This window comes from Phocoena phocoena, chromosome 15, assembly GCF_963924675.1.
Source record: "Phocoena phocoena chromosome 15, mPhoPho1.1, whole genome shotgun sequence".
Lineage (NCBI taxonomy): Eukaryota > Metazoa > Chordata > Mammalia > Artiodactyla > Phocoenidae > Phocoena > Phocoena phocoena.
Window position 1 is genome coordinate 36,296,075 of NC_089233.1, and position 10,882 is coordinate 36,306,956.

General features: G+C 54.5%; 1 protein-coding gene across 2 annotated transcripts; it reads right to left on the bottom strand.

The window, feature by feature from the left end:
• Positions 1-3,194: 3,194 nt before the first annotated feature.
• On the bottom strand, positions 3,195-10,249 carry TBC1D24 (TBC1 domain family member 24). Of its 2 annotated transcripts, XM_065892523.1 has the most exons (8): positions 10,129-10,249; positions 7,929-9,008; positions 7,321-7,338; positions 6,710-6,868; positions 5,468-5,531; positions 4,316-4,411; positions 3,797-4,019; positions 3,195-3,349 (listed from the first exon to the last, which is right to left on the bottom strand). In XM_065892523.1, the coding sequence occupies exons 2-8, from the start codon at positions 8,891-8,893 to the stop codon at positions 3,195-3,197; spliced, it is 1,680 nt and encodes a 559-aa protein (XP_065748595.1). In that variant the 5' UTR covers positions 8,894-9,008; positions 10,129-10,249. The 2 variants fall into 2 exon arrangements, with proteins under 2 accessions (XP_065748595.1, XP_065748596.1); XM_065892524.1 differs by lacking the exons at positions 7,321-7,338; positions 10,129-10,249 and having other exon boundaries at positions 7,929-8,893.
• Between the last annotated feature and the right edge of the window lie 633 nt (positions 10,250-10,882).

A 10,882-nucleotide genomic window follows, 5' to 3' on the forward strand; every position in this document is an offset into this window, starting at 1 on the left:
CGACTATAGAAAAACTGAGGGAATCTGAATACAGACTGTAGTTTAAGTTTCCAGCATCATACTAATGGTCATTTCTTAGGTTTGATAAACATGCACTATTAACACTGGGGGAGGGTGGGGAGGGGTCGTGGGAGCTCTATACCATCCGTGAAACTCTTCTGTAAATCTAAAATTATTTCAAAATAAAGTGACAAAAACTGAATCTACTAAACATAAAATATGTAAGGAGACTATTATAAAGGCTCTGTGGCTTCAGGAAATAGATAAAAGAAATTTGAAGGCCTTGTGAAATCTTCAGAATTTTCTAAAACAAGTTGCCCTGAAAACCTGAAAAAAATAATAGGCATGGAACTTATAAAAATAGGAAAAATTGAAATACTTATTTTAATTCAATAATTAAAACTGAAAAACTCATAAAATACAAATGACTTACTCTTGTATTACAAATTATTTTTTAAAAACTGATTTTCTAAAGCCTTAAATGCATACAGTCCACTTTGATAATGAATTGGTTTAATCTCTGTTCAATTTTTTGCTTTTCTTACTTTTAAAATTTTAAAAAATTAATTAATTTTTGGCTGCGTTGGGTCTTCGTTGCTGCGCGTGGGCTTTCTGCAGTTGCGGTGAGCAGGGACTACTCTTCATTGCAGTGCGCGGGCTTCTCATTGTGGTGGCTTCTCTTGTTGCGGAGCATGGGCTCTAGGTGCGCAGGCTTCAGTAGTTGTGGCTCGCGGGCTCAGTAGTTGTGGCTTGCAGCTCTATAGCGCAGGCTCAGTAGTTGTGGCGCACGGGCTTAGTTGCTCCACAGCATGTGGGATCTTCCCGGACCAGGGATCGAACCCATATCCCCTGTATTGGCAGGTGGATTCTGAACCACTGTGCCACCAGGGAAGTCCCTAATTTTTTGTTTTTGAAATAAATTTTCAAATGTTTCTAGAAAAACAAATAACTCATTATGCAAATCCATAAAACTTTGGCTAATTTTTAACATAAAATGCTAGTAATAATCAGGAAGAAATAATAGAGTATTAACACCTAATATCAGATAACAAGGACAATAATAAGAATAAAAAATAGAGATAATAACCACATACCTTTTAGTTTAGCAGAAAAGTTAGGGAGAAGATGTGAAATTCAAAGAAACTGAATATTTTACATGCACACATGAAGATCTCATGATACAGAAATCGTGACTAATCAGCAGTCACCCTCCCTGGGCCAGACCTCTGGGGGCCCTTGGGGCAGCCACAGAGAATCCTCTGGACTTACTCACCAGAAAAAGAACACCCCAGTTCAAAAAGTTTACAGAGGAAGCCATGCAAATAGCGCTCAGGTATGCCTTCAGCTGCTTCTGAAAGGCTGTGCTTTTAAAAGGCCTTCCACGTTCCCGTGATAGAACACTGACAAGCAGGAGGCTGCACCCCGTTCGGTGGCATGCCTAGGGGCGGGTAGCCCCGGGAGGTCCCCCTAATTGAAGAAACCAGACTCGGGATCCCTGGAGTTCACGTAACGAGACTGTGTTTAATGAACACCAAAGTACAGGTGAGGGCTGTGGGGGCTCGAGGACAGGGGGCAGCGAGGGCTGCAGGCTCTGGTGGGGGGGGTAAGCTGTGACACCACCTCCCAACACCTCTCCCTTCTACAGGGATTCACACTGGCCCCTCAGAGCCTCTCAGCAGTTCTGTGGGTACAGCACAGCAGGATGACTGGCCCCATTTTACAGTTGGGGAAACTGAGTTCCAGACAGGTTCACCAGCTTGCCCAAAGCCACACAGGGTTCCCGGTCCTTCCTTCTGTATCACTTTGGCCTGGCTCAGGGGGTATCTGAGTAGGTGGGCAGGGGAGGATGAGCACCCCACAGGAAGAGCAAGCAAGATGTGGAGGACAGAGGTGTGGCATGTGGGGACATGGAGAGGCAGGACCCCCTGGCATCTGTGGCCCAGGCTGCCATGGCCTCGGCACAGCCCCTTGGATGTCCACTTGTCCTCTCTTTCCTCAGGGGTGTGCCCAGGCCCTCAGGACCAGCTGAGGGAGGTCATGGGGTGGGAGGGCCACTCCCTGCAGGGCTCACACAGCCCTGAGAGACGCAGAAGGAGAACTCGTGCCACGCAGAGGGGTGCGTCAGGAAGGTGCCTCGGGGGCAGGGAGCTGGGGAGGGTGTGTGGAGCACAATGAAGGTGAGGTGGGTAGGGCTGGACGAGGCCAGCACGCCGTGCTGAGGAGTCTGGACAGGATCCTGGGCCACGTCACTGCAGTGAAATGGGGCCGCTGCAAGGACTGCAGTGGAGCTAAGGAGGGCCCGAGCTGGAGAGGAGGAGGGCTGAAAAAGGTTCCAGGGGTCCAGGCTTCTCCAGGCAGGCCCCTGGAAATGTTGGCTGGTTTGGGGTCAGTCACAGAGGGCCCCTCCCTGGTCGGCCTCTTTAGGCGTGACTACACACTGAGGCCCAGCAGAAGCATCAGGCTCTGTGGAAACACAAGGACACGTACTGTCCCCTGCAGCCCTTCATCCTACTGGCCCTCGGCCCTCCCTTGGGAGGGGCCCAGAGCCCTGCATACAGCCTGCCCTCCTTGCCTTCACCCTGCTGTTCCTGTCTGAGAGGCACCCCCAGAAGGCCAGTATGGGGAGGAGGGAACTGAGTCAGAAGTTTCAGGCAGATGCTCCTGCTAAGGAGTAGTCCCCAGGATGCCTGTTGTCTTCCCAAGACCAACACACCCCTAGGGAACCACCAGCAGCAGGCCCGGCAGGAGGCCGCAGGGCCTGCTTGGGAGCCATGCTCAGAGGCACCAGCAGGGGGTGCCATGGACCCACACTCGAGGGGCAGGCTCCCTCTGCCTTTCCAGTCTCGTCTCCCCCACCCCTCTCACCCCCCTCTCACCCCACAGAACCAAGGCTCAGGGGCTGCAAGACCTAACCCCTCCGGTCTTGGGCACAGGATGCCTGCACAGAGGACAGCCAGGGCCTGAGTCCGAGGTGGAGACAGTAGCAAGTATGGGCAGGTCTGAGAAGGGCCAGGCCTGGCCAGCTGAGGTGCTGGCACCACTCCCCAGCCCAGCACCAGAGCCCAGGTGCACCCTGATGGTGCCCACGCACGTGGGGGGGGGGCGGTCTTCATTCACTGTCTCCTCCCTGAAGAAGGGGCCCAGCCACCACCCCACCCTACAGCAGCAGCTCGGTCACCGTTAGATCATGCCTGTCACTGGGTGTCAGGGTCTTGGAAGCCCCAGGCCTCCACAGCAGCGATGAGGAAGTTCTCAGAGCAGAGGGGCTGGTTGTTGAAAGTGTCGCAGTGGCCTGTGCGGCCCCGGTTCAGGTCCCCGTCGATGTAGAGTGCCTGGCCGCCCCCTCCACCTGTGGGATGCTTGGTCAGTGGCTGCCTGCTGTCCAGCGCTGCCCCCGAGGGGCTCTCCTTCTGCTCCTGAGCAACTCCACTTGTACAGGGCAAGTCTTGGAGCCGTCCCTGTGCAGCCCTGCCAGAGGCCTCTCTAAAACCACGGGGCTGGCTTTCCACTCTGTAAAGTCCCCCGGCTCCTGGTGAGACCCTGCTAGTGAGCTAAATTCCCCACACGCAGCCTCAGGTCCCCACGCCTGCCCCGCATGCATGCTCCACCCCCAACAATCCCACTGCCTTCCTCCGTCATCACAGGGGCTCTGCCTGTCCCTCAGGTGAGGTACCTATCAACTGGCTCAGCAAGAGCTGGCCTGGGGCTTCAGCCACCCACGACCCCGTACCCTCCTCCCAGGCTAAGTGACCAAGGGCAGACAGGAGCCCAGCCTGAGGTGCAGGGAGGCGCCCACCTATGATGAGGCAGTCGTTGCCCCCGGCCATGAACAAGGACTCCGTCTTGGAGGGCAGGTTGAAGTGTCGAGCAGCCAGGAACGGCGAGAGGCGGTCAGCAGGGTCTGAGGACACAGAGTGGCAGGGCGAGGACAGAATGGTGGTAGACTCCAAGGACACAGGCTTGGTCAGCTCCGGGTGTTTGATGACCACCCACTCATAGCGCTGGACCTCGGGCTGCAGCTGAGGGCAAAAGGGCAGCATGAGGAGTTGGCACATGGCCCCCACAGGGCCCCTGCCAGCTTCCCGCCCCCCACCCCACCCAATTCATCATCAGTGCCCTGAGTGAGGCCCTGAGCGGGGGCTGGGAGATGGCGCCGCACAGCGCAGATGAGGGCCTGCCCGCTCTCACGGAGCTCATGGTCTAATGATCACAAACCAGAGAGAGATGGCGAGGTTAGCCTGTAGGGTAACAGCTCTGACAGAAGTAAACAGGATCATGTGAGTGGGGGTGACCTCCCACAGGGAGGCCCACTCACCCTAAACACAAAGCATTCTCCGGTCCCAAAGAAGCCCAGCTTGCCTCCAAACTTGTTTCTCTCACTCCAGTCTGTTGACAGGTAAGCTCCACACACCTGGGGAGAAAAGCCCAGGGTGAGGCTGTGCCCTGCTTGCCTGCAGGAGTGTCCCCTCACTCAGGACCTGCTGAGAGGCCACGGTACAGTCACAGCTGGGGGTGTTGTGGTCACAGCCCCCCTCACACTTGAGGGCCAGGGCTGGAGAGTAGTATGGGAAAGTCAGAGTTTGGAGGGCATGGGGCTGGCAGTGACCGTGCGCAGGGGCTGCCTCGGCTGCCATCAGCTTACTTGGGATATTTTCATTTCCCTCTTGGGCCCTAAAGCATGGGAATAAGCTCCATATCCACACTCTGATTGTGGGCATCAGTGCCAGGGAGGCCCCTCAGATGGAAGCTTCCAGGAAGCACCCCTGCTCAAGAAACGTTTTCCAACCCTCCCATCAGCCAGCAAAGTGGTTGATTTCACCATTAAAGAGTCACTCCTTTGAGTCGCTACAGGATTTGCCCAAAGTATCTGACAGTCAGAGCCATCTGCTGTAACATAGATGCCTGGGCTTCTCCTGGAGAGCCAGACGCAGACTCTGCAACAGGGTGAAGAAACTGAAACTCCCACAGGTGCAGGTTTGGGAGCCACTGAACGAGGGGCCTCTATCTCATGCAGACACCCCCAGGACTGGGGCGCGTGAGCTCTGACTTTATTCTAGACATCTTAGATACTTTCCAGATGACAGCACTGCAGAGAACAAGGTCCTGAGAACTACCTATCAGGGGCTGGAGGCAAGTGAAGGCAGACAACTCACCTGGCGCTGTCCAACTACTACAGGAGGAGGTGAGGCCTCACTCACTAGGCATTTCTGCAAAGCTCCTCTAAACTGCCAGGCTGTGTCAGGCTTGGGGCCTGGACCCCAAGGGGAAACAGGGAGGCTCTGGGTACTTAGGGGGTCCTAGGGGAGGCTAGATTCACCTCTCTGCAGAGGGCTGGCCCTGCTCTGCACCCCTAAGCCCAGGGAGCCTGGGTAGGGGCTATCAGGGAACACCCATCCTCTCTGGGGCACAGACTCCCCCAGAGCTCATCAGAGGCCAGGACCCCAAGCTCCCTCTGGTCCCTCCTCACCTCCTTTTGCGTGGTCTTGATGAGCAGGAGGGTGGGCTCGTGTCCTTCACACTGGAAATAGAACCTGGGGGCAGAGACCACACATGCCAGTCCTGACAGTAACAATCACACCTGCACACTTTCCCTGTGCCACTTCAGCCAGCCTCTGTTGCCCCAGGCTGTCTGGGGGTGGATGGACCTGGAAACTGCTTGTCCTCCTCTCCCAGGGACCAGGCACAGTGGCTTGGATGGTAACACCTTGGCCCAGGCACTTTTCTCAGACAAGATGGAGCCCTGGCCAGGAGGCCTGCAGGCCAAGTGGTCAAAGGCCCCAGGACTCTCTGCCCTGGTGTGACACAGAGAAGCTGCATGGCAGAGGGCCCCCAGCAGACAGAGCCACGTGCCAGATGCTTCAGGGAAGCAAGAACCAGAGGAACAGGTCCCTGCTCTGGGAAAGCTCGGAACGTCTTCGGAAGCTGGGCAGCACTGAGAAGCATGTGAGGAGGACTGAGGCTGCCACTGTGCCAGCACCAGGTGCCCAGGGGTTGGCTGGCATCCCTGGTGGCCCTGCTTAGCCGTCCCTCAGCAGGCCTCCCACACTGCACAGAGGTGGGGGCCAGGTCAGCACAGCTCTGGTGCCTGCTGTGTGGGCTGGGCCAGCCCCGACTGCATCACCTATGACCCAAGCCAGACCTTGGGTCAGAAGCTACCTGCCATCTGAGGCTCTAGGGGGGCAGCCACGCCTGGCAGAGTGACCCTGGGAGACAGTGTGCCCTGGGGGAAGCCTGTACAGGGCCCGGCACAGCCCACAGGGCCAACATGGACATGGTGTGTGGATTGATGAAGTGGGGTGGAGGAGTAGTGAACCAAGGCCGGCCGCCTCAAGTTGTCCTGACAGTTCTGTAAGCTCCCAGGAGGGAAACTGACTCCCATGTCATCACAACGCCTACGTGGGGGCCTGGAGCTACGGCGTGTACTGTAATGACACCTGATGTTTGGGTGGCCTTGGAGTGAGAGAGAGATGCCCAGAAAAGGGGCTCCCAATTCTAGGGCCCCCCAGGAAGAGACAGGGCCTTGCCCAGGTGCCCATGTTTGAAGGCTCATTTCCAGCCCCACCATGACCTCCCGGAAGTGGGGACAGGACGAAGAAGCTGGGCAACTCCACAGCTCATTCCACCCCTTCTGCACTGTCTGGCCCTTGAAGTCCATACCTTGGGGCCTTGGGAGGGTAGGCCCAGCATTCCCCAGCCTCCTGGGCATTACCTGGTCAGGCTGTACCCATGCTGCAGCGAAGAGAAGAGCAGGAGGGGCTGGCAGAGAGCGAACCGCTCAGGGACCCATGACCAGATGTCTCTCATCTCCTTCACGCCAACGATCTCTGAATGGAAGTTCTCTGCGTGAACAGCCAGGTGCACAAACTGCCTGGGGGAGTGGGAAGAGGTCAGAGCACAGCTGCGACCCAGCCCTGGCCACGCCCCCCACCCTGGAGGTGTGCAGAGCCTTTTGTGTGAGCTCAGCTTGGAGGAAACGTCTCACCTGTTCAGCCAGGTCAGAGCCTGGTTCTAGGGGCCCTCAGGAAGAAACGGGGTGGAGCTGTCCCCCTGGAGTCCTGCTCCCACCCCGCTACACAGAGGGGAGAGCGCCCAGCCTGGGTGGGGACAAAAGCACCTTTTCTCTAATGGGGATAGAGAGTGAGTCAGCTCTGAAAGACAATGCTTCCTGGCCAGCCAAGCACCGACAGGCAGACAGACAGGGCCTGAACTTCGGCCAGGCTCTGAGGCAGCACTGCTGAAGCCAGCGCCGAGAGCCAGAGCAAGCAGCCAGGCTGGAAGACAGAGGGAAGCCAGGCGTGGAGACATGGTTTCCAGACCTACCTTTTAGAAAGTGAAACACTGAAAAACAGGAGGAAGCAACAGACGTGGAGAGGAGGAAGAAAAATAAAACAGACAAGGAGAGGTTAGTTGCAAGTACTGATGCCCAGGATACGCCTGCCTTTGGCCTGCAAGAAAGGCCTCCACACCTAGAGTACACTCACAGCGTCTGCCGCCAAGGTCTCAGGACACCATGGGCCCTTGCCACGCCTGTTCCCCAGGGGTCTGTGCTCAGGGCAGGGGGCCACACTCAGCAGCCACGAGAATGGCCGGCAAGGGAGCCCAGAGCTAGAGTGGTGGAGCAGAAGCTGCTCTAAAACGACCCAAGGAGGACAGCCTGGCTCACTGCTGGACCTGCTGGGGCCATGGTCAGCATCCAGCTTCCATCTCAGCCATGGCCCCTGTACCCGGGAACAGGACCCTATGCCTTCTGCGCCCACAGTTGCCTCAGCAGCCTGTGGCTGTAGCCAGGAAGGCCCTTTCTCCTTTCCCGTGGCTTTCTATCCACACACGGATGGATGGCTGGCTGGACAGGCTCAGGCCCCAAGCACCCAGAATGCATTCCCCCAAAGCCCCACCCCACTCGGGCCCTGATGGTAGCCCCTGCCTACCTCTTCTGCTTGACAGTGATGCCCTTCTGCTTCAGAGCTTTCTCATTGGCCATCTGCAGGAGCTGAATCTCCTTCCGAGAAAAGAGGCGGATGGCAAACGCTTTCTCCAGCAGCTTCTCGGGAGACACAGTCTTGGCGATGTCCTTGACAAAGGTGCGGATGTCCTGCTTCACATTGTCTGACTCCAGCGGCTGCCCAGCTCTCACCTTGTGGAAGAATTTGAGGATTGCCAGCGCCACGCGGTACAGCACCTTGTAACCTTCCACCAGGAAGACGTCAAAGACGCGAGCAAAGTAGTTGAGGGGCAGCTCCCCAAACAGCCAGCGCTGCCAGTCTGCATAGACCTGCAGGACATCCTCTGAAACGGCCACCATCAGCTTGTGGGCTGCCTGGCAGTACTTGTTCACCAGGTCCCCGAACGTCATGCAGGAAGACTCGAAGGCCAGGAAGCTCTGGTCGATTAGCTTCTTGCTGGGGTCGTTGCAGGCCAGGATGCGGCAGGCCTTCTCGAAGCACTCGGCCTCATCGATGCTGTAGTGGAGCAGCAGGGCCACGACCGCAGGCAGCGCGGGGCAGAAGGAGACATCAGGGAACTGGTTGGCGATGCACAGCAGGATCTTACGCACGGCGCCCTCACCCCGTGTGTTCAGGCAGTAGCTGGGCACCTGCGTGTTGTCTACAAACTCGGGCAAAGGCAGGCTTCCACTGCTGTGCTTGCCCACGATCTTGCCGACGATGTCACTGTATACGCTGGCATCTGGTGTGACCGTGCGGCAGGGGATGTCCCGGATCAGGCGCTGGTACACCTTTCCCCGCAGGGTGTAGCTGCGGGCCCAGTAGCCCTGGCGTGCCAGCTGCTTCAGCTCCTGCAGCTCAGTGCAGCTCAGCTCCTTGGGCCCCAGGTCCTGGATGGTGGCATCCATCTTATCTTTGTCCACAAAGCAGTTGTAGCCCGGGGAGTCCATAGCGCAGGGCGTGCCCAATAGAAGGCCCAGGGCTGCCAGGAAGGGGCGAAGAGCAGCTAAATCCACCAGCGCTCTGTCCGAGGCTTCTCTGCTAACCTGTTTGCCATCCCATATCCTACAGGATTAAAAAACATGCTTAGTACAAGTGTATAAAGGTTTACATTAAAAAAAAAATGTTTTTGTCTTTTTTTAAATTGAATTGCATACTTTATTTTTAAATTAATGAATTTTAATTTTGGCTGTTTTGGGTCTTTGTTGCTGCGCGCGGGCTTTGTCTACTTGCGGCAAGCAGGGGCTACTCTCCGTTGTGGTGCAGGGGCTTCTCATTGTGGTGGCTTCTCTTGTTGTGGAGCACGGGCTCTAGGCATGCGGGCTTACAGTAGTTGTGGCATGTGGGCTCAGTAGCTGTGGCTCGCGGGCTCTAGAGTGCAGGCTCAGTAGTTGTGGTGCACGGGGTTAGTTGCTCCGCGGCATGTGGGATCTTCCCGGAAGAGGGCTCGAACCCATGTACCCTGCATTGACAGGTGGATTCTTAACCACTGCACCACTAGGGAAGTCCTGTTTTAGTCTTTCTATAAAGTATCAGTAGGGCTTCCATTTAAGATAAGTGGATACTCTGAGAATTCACTACGAACTCTGGAGCATAACTTCTTTCCATGGGGTTTATGAAGATACTGGAAGAGGTCACATAGATTCTGGGTCATGAGAAAGGGCTTCGAGAGGCTGACTCTACTGTAAACAACTCTCTGCTCGGGGCTGGGTGGCCCACCGGGCCCCCATGCTTCACCCTGCAGGCCTTGTAAAAGGAGCAGCTAGTCAAGAAGACTCCATGAAGTCAACAGATGCTGCGTTTCTGCCCCAGGACCCCCGGCTTGCAATCTGGAGGCCAGCTCTTAATTTTCTAAAAATAACAGCTAAGTTTCAGGCAGGTATTCCAGAGAAGACTCAGTGGTGGGGAGTAGACATGAGGGCTGAGAAATAAATGGAAGGTGTCACAGCTTCAAAATTAGACATTTCTGGAACCAAATGAACCAGAAGTATTGGGGGATTTGGGCAACTATTGAGATTCGTGCAGACATTTGAAAAAAAAAAAGGATAAAATGTGCTATTTGAGAGTCTCTGGCTGCATGTGGACAGCAAGACAGAAGTCTACCGTTCAGAATACCGCAATTTGACATTTGTTTTGCCAAAGGTTACTGTCCTCAACACTAAAGTACAATAGTCTGCCCATTCACCTCTGACTAACCTTTCCACCTGGGATGGTACACTGTCCAGAGTTATCACAAGGGTTTGCTTCAGTGAGTTTTGGTAAATGACCAGATCATTCTGGTTCTGCTTGCATCAAAAACATTTATCTGAAAATATTAAAAGTAACATTTTAAAAATATTGAGTGGAAAGAACTGTAATGTAAAACCTGTTATATTCAAGAAGATATCTTGAGAAATCACCTTGATACGGTGGGGTTTTTTATTGTGTTAAAATATACCTAACAAAATTTACCATTTTAACCATTTATAAGTATACAGTTCAGTAGCATTAAGTACATTCACAATGCTGTGCAACCATCACCACCATCCATCTCTGGAACTTTTTCATCTTCCCAAATAGAAACTCTGCATCCTTTAAACACGAGCTCCTCATTCCCTGGCCCCCAGCCTGTTACCCACCATTCTACTTCCTATGAATTTGACCACTCTAGGGACCTCATATTAGTGGAATCATACAATATTTGCCCTTTCATGTCTGGCTTATTTCACTGATCATAATGTCCTCAAGGTTCATCTATGTTTATAGCATGTATGAGAATATATTTTTTGAATTTAAGACTATTATTTAGAGCAGTTTTAGGTTCACAGCTAGAGAGGATGGTACAGAGATTTCCCACATAGCCTCTGCCCCCACGCATGCACAGCCTCCCAGTTATCAACCTTCCCCACTAGATGGTACATTTGTTACAACTGATGAGCTTAAACTGACACATCACCCAA